Source organism: Oncorhynchus masou, chromosome 16 (genome assembly GCF_036934945.1).
Source record: "Oncorhynchus masou masou isolate Uvic2021 chromosome 16, UVic_Omas_1.1, whole genome shotgun sequence".
NCBI lineage: Eukaryota > Metazoa > Chordata > Actinopteri > Salmoniformes > Salmonidae > Oncorhynchus > Oncorhynchus masou.
This window is the reverse complement of record NC_088227.1, coordinates 29,492,659-29,505,546: the sequence shown is the minus strand read 5'-3', so window position 1 is coordinate 29,505,546 and position 12,888 is coordinate 29,492,659. Positions and strand designations below refer to the sequence as shown.

At 43.4% G+C, this 12,888-nt stretch overlaps 1 protein-coding gene across 4 annotated transcripts in view; it reads right to left on the bottom strand.

The window, feature by feature from the left end:
• The window catches only part of LOC135557797 (1-phosphatidylinositol 4,5-bisphosphate phosphodiesterase beta-4-like), a 185,752-nt gene that overhangs the window by 11,354 nt on the left and 161,510 nt on the right, over positions 1-12,888 (bottom strand). For all 4 annotated transcript variants that reach the window (XR_010458264.1, XM_064991420.1, XM_064991422.1 and 1 more), the window contains 6 exons: positions 10,367-10,520; positions 10,176-10,228; positions 2,038-2,103; positions 1,258-1,373; positions 989-1,064; positions 525-700 (listed from right to left, as the gene is read on the bottom strand). Coding sequence is in view for 3 of the 4 variants with exons in the window: in XM_064991420.1 (XP_064847492.1) it covers positions 525-700; positions 989-1,064; positions 1,258-1,373; positions 2,038-2,103; positions 10,176-10,228; positions 10,367-10,520 (641 nt within the window). In the remaining variant the exon portion in view is untranslated. The remainder of the gene's footprint in view (positions 1-524; positions 701-988; positions 1,065-1,257; positions 1,374-2,037; positions 2,104-10,175; positions 10,229-10,366; positions 10,521-12,888) is intronic.

Sequence of the window (12,888 nt, the reverse complement as noted above, 5' to 3'; positions counted from 1 at the left end):
ATATACCTGGCAGGACAAACCCACAGCTCACAGTAGCCAAGATGGTTAGACTGTATCTGTTGTCCTAGGGACCTCATTCAGAGACATCAGAACTATAGTACACATCATGTCCCAAGGAATAACTCTGGGTTTTCAGTTTGAGCTGTATGGTCAGCTGTTTTGTCAGTTCCTCTTTAAGGTTTGAGCTGTAGGGTCTACTCCATGGCTCTCCAACCCTACTCCATGGCTCTCCAACCCTACTCCATGGCTCTCCAACCCTACTCCATGGCTCTCCAACCCTACTCCATGGCTCTCCAACCCTACTCCATGGCTCTCCAACCCTACTCCATGGCTCTCCAACCCTACTCCATGGCTCTCCAATCCTCCTGTAGCTTTTCTGGAGAGCTAATCTCCTGTAGCTTTTCTGGAGCGCTACCCTCCAGCTTGGCCCAACCTAGGTGAAAATGTAAAGGAGGGTATCTCTCCAGGAACAGGGTTAGAGAGCCCTGACCTAATGTATGTGTGTGCATCTCTCGCTCGCTCACCGTTCGTGAATCAATTTGAGCGAAAGAGTCTGTTGTTCCTGGACTCCACTCAGTAGTTTCTTGAGCTGTTCACACTGCTGGACCACGTGGATGTCCTTCATATCCTGCTCTACAATGCTGTGGGAGTTGATCATCTCTGACCATTCCTTAGTGTGCTGGGCTGTAATGTCCTTCACCTGAAGGGCACAGGATACACAATATTACACTACACTAAACTGTATATCATCTCTGACCACTCCTTAGTGTGCTGAGATTTGTTGTTCTTCACCTGAAGGGCACAGTATACACACTACACACTTAAACATCAAACACTATATCATCACTAACCACTCCTTAATGTGCTGAGCTGCTGTAATGTTATTCAACTGCAGGAGTCCCCGTTTCTACTCTTCGAATTCAGTTCGACAAAGACAATCTATCTCCTTCTGATGACAGAGGGGCGGTGACTGTGAACTGAAGGTTACCTTAGCTTTGTGGTCAGTGTTCAGTTTCTCTACTTTACTCTCAGTCTCCTTCTTCAACTCCAGACAGTTGTTTTCTCTGTGGGGCGACAGAAAGGCATTTCTTAGCTAGGTGGAGACAGGAACGAACATTCATTTCATACACCCAATGGCTGTGTCCAGATGCCAGGTATACGATAATACATGTTCATGTTGAATGTTTATTTCAACATGTCATAATTGATTGATTGACTATTTGCTTGAATGAATGATCTACATGTCCTGATATTTACCCTCGTTTCTTGATGGCCTTCTCCAGCAGTTTGTCCTGTGTCAGCTTCTCCTTGTCGTGCTGAGAAATCATCTTGTCCACCTGGGTGCAGTGGCACTTCTGCATGATGGTGCGGTCCTGAAACAGAACACAGCATATGACAGAGGATATCAAGTCACAACTGCTTTACAGTGAGATACTATTGCAGAGATAGAGACAGCTTAAGATAGCTTGGTCTAACCTTTCCTAAACAAGTCATTTACCATTACAGCCAGACCATATAGTTGAGAACTTACACTAACAAAACATTAGTGGAAATGGTTAAACCCCTGGCTAGTGGACACATCTGGCTGACTGTCATAACTGTTATGCAACAGGAAAAGAGAGCAGGAGGTTACTATGGTCAACCCTACAAGAGATCCTCTCTTTAGTATACAAACAGGTTGTTACGTAAGAAGCGATTTCATAAGGACATGGTGTTAGTGACTGAAGTCTAGCTACTGTGAGTGTGTGTGTCTGTGTGCTTGCGTGTATGCGTGTGTGTGTGTGTGGGGGGGGGGGTCATCTTAGCAAGTCTAATTTCTGTCTGTCCACTCACTGGTGAGATCAAAGACAAACACCTTAGGTTACAGGATGCACTCAAGAGTGTTGGTGTGTGTGTGGGTGAGGCTCAGACAACACTGAATGATGAAAGGAGGGACCTCTATCCTCTTTCTCGCGATCAGTGTGTGGACACCAGGATGAAGGATCTGTACTGTGTCAGCTCTGGGACCTGTACGAGCAGTCTAAAACATCAACCCACCTTTGCGTGCTTCTTCTTTAAAAAGTTCAGCTCTTTCTGCTGCTTTTTAATCAGTTTAAGGTACGCCTGGCGAGAGGAAAGACAGATTACTGAAAACACATTTAATTCACTAAGGACAGCAAGCTCAAAGACACTAGACAAAGCCTGTTTGAGGAATGTCAGTGCTGCACCAACCCTCTGTGCTACAGGAAACATCTGACTGATGTTAAATATTATTGATACTGATAAATAAACAAATTATATAAAAACATGATCATGTTTTATGATGTTGGTGAATACATTTACCAGATAATAAAGCTATAATAGGGAATAGGGGAACTGTTAAGGTTCTGGTTAGGAGTAAACTAGATGGTAGGAGTCAGATATTAAGGGTCAGCAGTATATAGATGGTAGGAGTCAGATATTAGGGGTCAGTAGTATATAGATGGTAGGAGTCAGATATTAAGGGTCAGCAGTATATAGATGGTAGGAGTCAGATATCAGGGGTCAGTAGTATATAGATGGTAGGAGTCAGATATTAGGGGTCAGCAGTATATAGATGGTAGGAGTCAGATATCAGGGGTCAGTAGTATATAGATGGTAGGAGTCAGATATCAGGGGTCAGCAGTATCAGCAGGATATAGGTGGTAGGAGTCAGATATCAGGGGTCAGCAGTATATAGATGGTAGGAGTCAGATATTAGGGGTCAGCAGTATATAGATGGTAGGAGTCAGATATTAGGGGTCAGCAGTATATAGATGGTAGGAGTCAGATATTAGGGGTCAGCAGTATATAGATGGTAGGAGTCAGATATCAGGGGTCAGTAGTATATAGATGGTAGGAGTCAGATATCAGGGGTCAGCAGTATCAGCAGGATATAGGTGGTAGGAGTCAGATATCAGGGGTCAGCAGTATATAGATGGTAGGAGTCAGATATTAGGGGTCAGCAGTATATAGATGGTAGGAGTCAGATATTAGGGGTCAGCAGTATATAGATGGTAGGAGTCAGATATTAAGGGTCAGCAGTATATAGATGGTGGGAGTCAGATATCAGGGGTCAGCAGTATGAGCAGGATATAGGTGGTAGGAGTCAGATATCAGGGGTCAGCAGTATATAGATGGTAGGAGTCAGATATTAGGGGTCAGCAGTATATAGATGGTAGGAGTCAGATATTAGGGGTCAGCAGTATATAGATGGTAGGAGTCAGTTATTAGGGGTCAGCAGTATATAGATGGTAGGAGTCAGATATTAGGGGTCAGCAGTATATAGATGGTAGGAGTCAGTAGTATCAGCAGGATATAGGTGGTAGGAGTCAGATATCAGGGGTCAGCAGTATATAGATGGTAGGAGTCAGATATCAGGGGTCAGCAGTATATAGATGGTAGGAGTCAGATATCAGGGGTCAGCAGGATATAGATGGTAGGCGTCAGATATCAGGGGTCAGCAGGATATAGATGGTAGGAGTCAGATATTAGGGGTCAGTAGTATCAGCAGGATATAGGTGGTAGGAGTCAGATATCAGGGGTCAGCAGGATATAGATGGTAGGAGTCAGATATCAGGGGTCAGCAGTATATAGATGGTAGGAGTCAGATATCAGGGGTCAGCAGTATATAGATGGTAGGAGTCAGATATCAGGGGTCAGCAGTATATAGATGGTAGGAGTCAGATATTAAGGGTCAGTAGTATATAGATGGTAGGAGTCAGATATCAGGGGTCAGTAGTATATAGATGGTAGGAGTCAGATATCAGGGGTCAGCAGTATATAGATGGTAGGAGTCAGATATCAGGGGTCAGCAGTATATAGATGGTAGGAGTCAGATATCAGGGGTCAGCAGGATATAGATGGTAGGAGTCAGATATTAGGGGTCAGTAGTATATAGATGGTAGGAGTCAGTAGTATCAGTAGGATATAGGTGGTAGGAGTCAGATATCAGGGGTCAGCAGTATATAGATGGTAGGAGTCAGATATCAGGGGTCAGCAGTATATAGATGGTAGGAGTCAGATATCAGGGGTCAGCAGTATATAGATGGTAGGAGTCAGATATCAGGGGTCAGCAGGATATAGATGGTAGGAGTCAGATATCAGGGGTCAGCAGTATATAGATGGTAGGAGTCAGATATCAGGGGTCAGCAGTATATAGATGGTAGGAGTCAGATATCAGGGGTCAGCAGTATATAGATGGTAGGAGTCAGATATTAAGGGTCAGTAGTATATAGATGGTAGGAGTCAGATATCAGGGGTCAGTAGTATATAGATGGTAGGAGTCAGATATCAGGGGTCAGCAGTATATAGATGGTAGGAGTCAGATATCAGGGGTCAGCAGTATATAGATGGTAGGAGTCAGATATCAGGGGTCAGCAGTATATAGATGGTAGGAGTCAGATATTAAGGGTCAGTAGTATACAGATGGTAGGAGTCAGATATTAAGGGTCAGTAGTATATAGATGGTAGGAGTCAGATATTAGGGGTCAGTAGTATATAGATGGTAGGAGTCAGATATTAGGGGTCAGTAGTATATAGATGGTAGGAGTCAGATATTAGGGGTCAGCAGTATATAGATGGTAGGAGTCAGATATTAAGGGTCAGTAGTATATAGATGGTAGGAGTCAGATATTAGGGGTCAGTAGTATATAGATGGTAGGAGTCAGATATTAGGGGTCAGTAGTATATAGATGGTAGGAGTCAGATATTAAGGGTCAGTAGTATATAGATGGTAGGAGTCAGATATTAGGGGTCAGTAGTATATAGATGTAGGAGTCAGATATCAGGGGTCAGCAGTATATAGATGGTAGGAGTCAGATAACAGGGGTCAGCAGTATATAGATGGTAGGAGTCAGATATCAGGGGTCAGCAGTATATAGATGGTAGGAGTCAGATATTAGGGGTCAGTAGTATATAGATGGTAGGAGTCAGATATCAGGGGTCAGCAGTATATAGATGGTAGGAGTCAGATATCAGGGGTCAGCAGTATATAGGTGGTAGGAGTCAGATATCAGGGGTCAGTAGTATCAGCAGGATATAGGTGGTAGGGGTCAGATATTAGGGGTCAGTAGTATCAGCAGGATATAGGTGGTAGGAGTCAGATATCAGGGGTCAGTAGTATCAGCAGGATATAGGTGGTAGGGGTCAGATATTAGGGGTCAGTAGTATCAGCAGGATATAGGTGGTAGGGGTCAGATATTAGGGGTCAGTAGTATATAGATGGTAGGAGTCAGATATCAGGGGTCAGCAGTATATAGATGGTAGGAGTCAGATATCAGGGGTCAGCAGGATATAGATGGTAGGCGTCAGATATCAGGGGTCAGCAGGATATAGATGGTAGGAGTCAGATATTAGGGGTCAGTAGTATCAGCAGGATATAGGTGGTAGGAGTCAGATATCAGGGGTCAGTAGTATATAGATGGTAGGAGTCAGATATTAGGGGTCAGTAGTATATAGATGGTAGGAGTCAGATATTAGGGGTCAGTAGTATATAGATGGTAGGAGTCAGATATCAGGGGTCAGCAGTATATAGATGGTAGGAGTCAGATATCAGGGGTCAGCAGTATATAGGTGGTAGGAGTCAGATATCAGGGGTCAGCAGGATATAGATGGTAGGAGTCAGATATCAGGGGTCAGCAGTATATAGATGGTAGGAGTCAGTAGTATCAGCAGGATATAGGTGGTAGGAGTCAGATATCAGGGGTCAGCAGTATATAGATGGTAGGAGTCAGATATCAGGGGTCAGCAGTATATAGATGGTAGGAGTCAGATATCAGGGGTCAGCAGGATATAGATGGTAGGCGTCAGATATCAGGGGTCAGCAGGATATAGATGGTAGGAGTCAGATATTAGGGGTCAGTAGTATCAGCAGGATATAGGTGGTAGGAGTCAGATATCAGGGGTCAGAAGTATATAGATGGTAGGAGTCAGATATTAGGGGTCAGTAGTATATAGATGGTAGGAGTCAGATATTAGGGGTCAGTAGTATATAGATGGTAGGAGTCAGATATCAGGGGTCAGCAGTATATAGATGGTAGGAGTCAGATATCAGGGGTCAGCAGTATATAGGTGGTAGGAGTCAGATATCAGGGGTCAGCAGGATATAGATGGTAGGAGTCAGATATCAGGGGTCAGCAGTATATAGATGGTAGGAGTCAGATATCAGGGGTCAGCAGTATATAGATGGTAGGAGTCAGATATCAGGGGTCAGCAGTATATAGATGGTAGGAGTCAGATATTAAGGGTCAGTAGTATATAGATGGTAGGAGTCAGATATCAGGGGTCAGTAGTATATAGATGGTAGGAGTCAGATATCAGGGGTCAGCAGTATATAGATGGTAGGAGTCAGATATCAGGGGTCAGCAGTATATAGATGGTAGGAGTCAGATATCAGGGGTCAGCAGGATATAGATGGTAGGAGTCAGATATTAGGGGTCAGTAGTATATAGATGGTAGGAGTCAGTAGTATCAGTAGGATATAGGTGGTAGGAGTCAGATATCATGGGTCAGCAGTATATAGATGGTAGGAGTCAGATATCAGGGGTCAGCAGTATATAGATGGTAGGAGTCAGATATCAGGGGTCAGCAGTATATAGATGGTAGGAGTCAGATATCAGGGGTCAGCAGTATATAGATGGTAGGAGTCAGATATCAGGGGTCAGCAGGATATAGATGGTAGGAGTCAGATATCAGGGGTCAGCAGTATATAGATGGTAGGAGTCAGATATCAGGGGTCAGCAGTATATAGATGGTAGGAGTCAGATATTAAGGGTCAGTAGTATATAGATGGTAGGAGTCAGATATCAGGGGTCAGTAGTATATAGATGGTAGGAGTCAGATATCAGGGGTCAGCAGTATATAGATGGTAGGAGTCAGATATCAGGGGTCAGCAGTATATAGATGGTAGGAGTCAGATATTAAGGGTCAGTAGTATACAGATGGTAGGAGTCAGATATTAAGGGTCAGTAGTATATAGATGGTAGGAGTCAGATATTAGGGGTCAGTAGTATATAGATGGTAGGAGTCAGATATTAGGGGTCAGTAGTATATAGATGGTAGGAGTCAGATATTAGGGGTCAGCAGTATATAGATGGTAGGAGTCAGATATTAAGGGTCAGTAGTATATAGATGGTAGGAGTCAGATATTAGGGGTCAGTAGTATATAGATGGTAGGAGTCAGATATTAGGGGTCAGTAGTATATAGATGGTAGGAGTCAGATATTAGGGGTCAGTAGTATATAGATGGTAGGAGTCAGATATTAAGGGTCAGTAGTATATAGATGGTAGGAGTCAGATATTAGGGGTCAGTAGTATATAGATGGTAGGAGTCAGATATTAAGGGTCAGTAGTATATAGATGGTAGGAGTCAGATATCAGGGGTCAGCAGTATATAGATGGTAGGAGTCAGATATTAGGGGTCAGTAGTATATAGATGGTAGGAGTCAGATATCAGGGGTCAGCTGTATCAGCAGGATATAGGTGGTAGGAGTCAGATATCAGGGGTCAGCAGTATATAGATGGTAGGAGTCAGATATTAAGGGTCAGTAGTATATAGATGGTAGGAGTCAGATATTATGGGTCAGTAGTATATAGATGGTAGGAGTCAGATATTAGGGGTCAGCAGTATATAGATGGTAGGAGTCAGATATTAGGGGTCAGCAGTATATAGATGGTAGGAGTCAGATATTAGGGGTCAGTAGTATATAGATGGTAGGAGTCAGATATTAGGGGTCAGTAGTATATAGATGGTAGGAGTCAGATATCAGGGGTCAGCAGTATATAGATGGTAGGAGTCAGATATTAGGGGTCAGCAGTATATAGATGGTAGGAGTCAGATATCAGGGGTCAGCAGTATATAGATGGTAGGAGTCAGATATCAGGGGTCAGCAGTATATAGATGGTAGGAGTCAGATATTAGGGGTCAGTAGTATATAGATGGTAGGAGTCAGATATCAGGGGTCAGCAGTATATAGATTGTAGGAGTCAGATATTAGGGGTCAGTAGTATATAGATGGTAGGAGTCAGATATCAGGGGTCAGCAGTATATAGATGGTAGGAGTCAGATATCAGGGGTCAGCAGTATATAGATGGTAGGAGTCAGATATCAGGGGTCAGCAGTATATAGATGGTAGGAGTCAGATATTAGGGGTCAGTAGTATATAGATGGTAGGAGTCAGATATCAGGGGTCAGCAGTATATAGATGGTAGGAGTCAGATATCAGGGGTCAGCAGTATATAGATGGTAGGAGTCAGATATCAGGGGTCAGCAGTATATAGGTGGTAGGAGTCAGATATCAGGGGTCAGTAGTATCAGCAGGATATAGGTGGTAGGGGTCAGATATTAGGGGTCAGTAGTATCAGCAGGATATAGGTGGTAGGAGTCAGATATCAGGGGTCAGTAGTATCAGCAGGATACAGGTGGTAGGGGTCAGATATTAGGGGTCAGTAGTATCAGCAGGATATAGGTGGTAGGGGTCAGATATCAGGGGTCAGTAGTATCAGCAGGATATAGGTGGTAGGGGTCAGATATTAGGGGTCAGTAGTATCAGCAGTATATAGGTGGTAGGAGTCAGATATCAGGGGTCAGTAGTATCAGCAGGATATAGGTGGTAGGGGTCAGATATTAGGGGTCAGTAGTATCAGCAGTATATAGGTGGTAGGAGTCAGATATCAGGGGTCAGCAGTATATAGATGGTAGGGGTCAGCTTTATCAGCAGGATATAGGTGGTAGGAGTCAGATATCAGGGGTCAGTAGTATCAGCAGGATATAGGTGGTAGGAGTCAGATATTAGGGGTCAGTAGTATCAGCAGGATATAGGTGGTAGGGGTCAGATATTAGGGGTCAGTAGTATCAGCAGTATATAGGTGGTAGGAGTCAGATATCAGGGGTCAGCAGTATATAGATGTAGGGGTCAGCTTTATCAGCAGGATATAGGTGGTAGGAGTCAGATATCAGGGGTCAGTAGTATCAGCAGGATATAGGTGGTAGGGGTCAGATATTAGGGGTCAGCTGTATCAGCAGGATATAGGTGGTAGGAGTCAGATATCAGGGGTCAGCAGTATCAGCAGGATATAGGTGGTAGGAGTCAGATATCAGGGGTCAGTAGTATCAGCAGGATATAGGTGGTAGGGGTCAAATATTAGGGGTCAGCTGTATCAGCAGGATATAGGTGGTAGGAGTCAGATATCAGGGGTCAGTAGTATCAGCAGGATATAGGTGGTAGGAGTCAGATATTAAGGGTCAGCTGTATCAGCAGGATATAGGTGGTAGGGGTCAAATATTAGGGGTCAGTAGTATCAGCAGGATATAGGTGGTAGGAGTCAGATATCAGGGGTCAGCAGTATCAGCAGGATATAGGTGGTAGGGGTCAGATATCAGGGGTCAGCAGTATCAGCAGGATATAGGTGGTAGGAGTCAGATATTAAGGGTCAGTAGTATCAGCAGGATATAGGTGGTAGGAGTCAGATATCAGGGGTCAGCAGTATCAGCAGGATATAGGTGGTAGGGGTCAGATATCAGGGGTCAGCAGTATCAGCAGGATATAGGTGGTAGGAGTCAGATATCAGGGGTCAGCAGTATCAGCAGTATATAGGTGGTAGGGGTCAGATATTAGGGGTCAGTAGTATCAGCAGGATATAGGTGGTAGGGGTCAAATATTAGGGGTCAGCTGTATCAGCAGGATATAGGTGGTAGGGGTCAGATATCAGAGGTCAGCAGTATATAGATGGTAGGGGTCAGCTTTATCAGCAGGATATAGGTGGTAGGGGTCAGATATCAGGGGTCAGCAGTATCAGCAGGATATAGGTGGTTGGGGTCAGATATTAGGGGTCAGTAGTATCAGCAGTATATAGGTGGTAGGAGTCAGATATTAGGGGTCAGTAGTATCAGCAGGATATAGGTGGTAGGGGTCAAATATTAGGGGTCAGCTGTATCAGCAGGATATAGGTGGTAGGGGTCAGATATCAGAGGTCAGCAGTATATAGATGTTAGGGGTCAGCTTTATCAGCAGGATATAGGTGGTAGGGGTCAGATATCAGGGGTCAGCAGTATCAGCAGGATATAGGTGGTTGGGGTCAGATATTAGGGGTTAGTAGTATCAGCAGGATATAGGTGGTAAGGGTCAGATATTAGGGGTCAGTAGTAACAATCAGGGTAACGGTAACCTATTCCTCACCTTCATCTGTTTCAAGTCATCAATATTCACATGAGGCACCAGTGCATTTATATCTACAAAGACAGAAATGGAAAAACAGCTCAATTGTGTCAATGTGAGTGAGGTGTGTGATATACTGTAGAGGTCTAGACCAGCTCCGAACTGGTCTGTGTGTGTTAGTGTGTGTGTGTGTGTGTGTGTGTGTGTCGTACCCTTCTTGGTGTCAGTGGTGTTGTTCTGGGCAGAAGTAGAAGACTGAGCCGGGTCTGAGCTGGTCTGTGGCGTCAAGTTGGTCTTCACGTTGGCGTTTACCTTCCCTTTCTTGTCGTTCTTCGAACTCTCATTTGGCACATCTGCTATGTCGCTCTGGAGAGAGGGAGAGGAGAGAGAAAGAGAGACAGGAAGACAGGAGGGCGTTTCAGGTCTATGGACAGAAATCTTTCTCACACACTTTTCAATCATTACTGCATTTCCATATAGATGGAGGGACAGTGATGTTTTGTATTTTCTCCTATAAATCCCAAAGCACATTTTATTACTCAGGGACAAAAAAACATTTGTATTTAGAACCTAAAACAGTTAAGCTGTCACCATAGGAGAACTCTTTGAAGAACCCAAAATGGTTCTACCTAGAACCAAAAAGCTTTGGTTTGCTGAACTTTTGGAAGGTGTGCATCACGTTATATCTGACGTAAAAGTAACACAGTGTTTCAGAAACAGAACATCATACCAACAGTCAAATATGGTGGTGGTAGTGAGATGGTCTGGGGCTGCTTTGCTGCTTCAGGACCTGGACGACTTGCTGTGATTTATGGAACCATGAATTCTGCTCTCTAACAAAAAATTCCTGAAGGAGAATGTCCGGCCATCAGTTTGTGACCTCAAGCTGAAGCACACTTGGGTTGTGCAGCAGGACAATGATCCAAAACACACCAGCAAGTCCACCTCTGAATGGCTTAAAAAAACAAAATGAAGGTTTTGGAGTGGCCTAGTCAAAGTCCGGACTTGAATCTGATTGAGATGCTGTGGCGTGACCTTAAGGTGGTTCATGCTCGAAAACCCTCCAATGTGGCTGAATTAAAACAATTCTGCAAAGAAGAGTGGGACAAAATTCCTCCACAGCGACGTGAAAGACTCAATGCCAGTTATCACAAACACTTGATTGCAGTTGTTGTTGCTGAGGTTGGCACAACCAGTTATTAGGTTTAGGGGGCAATTACGTTTTCACATGTGGCCATGAAGGTTCTGATAGCTTTTTCCCTTAATAAATAAAATCATCACTTAAAAACAGCATTTTATGTTTACTTGGGTTATCTTTGTGTAATATTTACATTTGTTTGATCTGAAACATTTAAGTGTGACAAATGTGCAAAACAATAAGAAATCAGGAAGGGGGCAAATACTTTTTCACAGCACTGTATTACCTCAATTACCTCATACCCCTGCACATTGACTCAGTACCGGTACTCTTCAGATAGCCTCGTTATTGTTATTTTATTGTGTTACCATTTCCTTTTATTTAACTATATTCGAAAAATAAAGGTTTATCACTGCATTGTGGGAAAGGGCTGGTAAGTAAGCATTTCACAGTAAAGTCTACACCTGCTGTATTCGGCGAATGTGACAAATAATATTTTATTTGATTGATTTGATATACAGTCAGTTGCCAGTATATTACGTACACCCATCTAGTACAGGGTCGGACCCCCAGCAGTGATGTAAAGTACTTAAGGAAAAATTCATTTAAAGTACTACTTAATATGTATTTTGGGGTATCTGTACTTGACAATTTACATTTTTACTTTACTACATTCATAAAGAAAATGTACTTTTTACTCCATAGATTATTTCTCTGACACCCAAAAGTACTCGTTACATTTGGAATACTTAGCAGGACAGAAAATGGTTAAATTCACACACTTATCATGAGAACATCCCTGGTCATCCCTACTGCCTCTGATATGGCAGACTCACTAAACACAAATGCTTTGTTTGTATATTATGTCTGAGTGTTGGAGTGTGCCGTAAATGTAAAAAACAAGAAAAGTGTGGAGTCTGGTTTGCTTGAAAAAATATTTTTTATTTTTATTATTTGTACTTTTAGGTTTGATACTTAAGTATATTTAAAACCAAATACTTTTAGACTTTTACTCAATTAGTATTTTACTGGGTGACTTCCATTTTTACTTGAGTCATTTTTTTGGAAGGTATCTTTACTTATACTCAAGTATGACAATTGGGTACTTTTTCCACCACAGCCCCCCAGTAGCCATGAAGGTATGCACCTGGTCAGCAACAATGTTCAAATAAGCTGTGGCGTTCAATTGTTGCTTGGTATTAAGGGACCTAATGTGTGCCAGGAAAGCATTCCCCACACCGTTACACTACCGCCACTAGACTGTATTCCCCACACCGTTACACTACCGCCACTAGACTGTATTCCCCACACCGTTACACCACCGCCACTAGACTGTATTCCCCACACCGTTACACCACCGCCACTAGACTGTATTCCCCACACCGTTACACTACCGCCACTAGACTGTATTCCCCACACCGTTACACTACCGCCACTAGACTGTATTCCCCACACCGTTACACTACCGCCACTAGACTGTATTCCCCACACCGTTACACTACCGCCACTAGACTGTATTCCCCACACCGTTACACTACCGCCACTAGACTGTATTCCCCACACCGTTACACTACCGCCACTAGACTGTATTCCCCA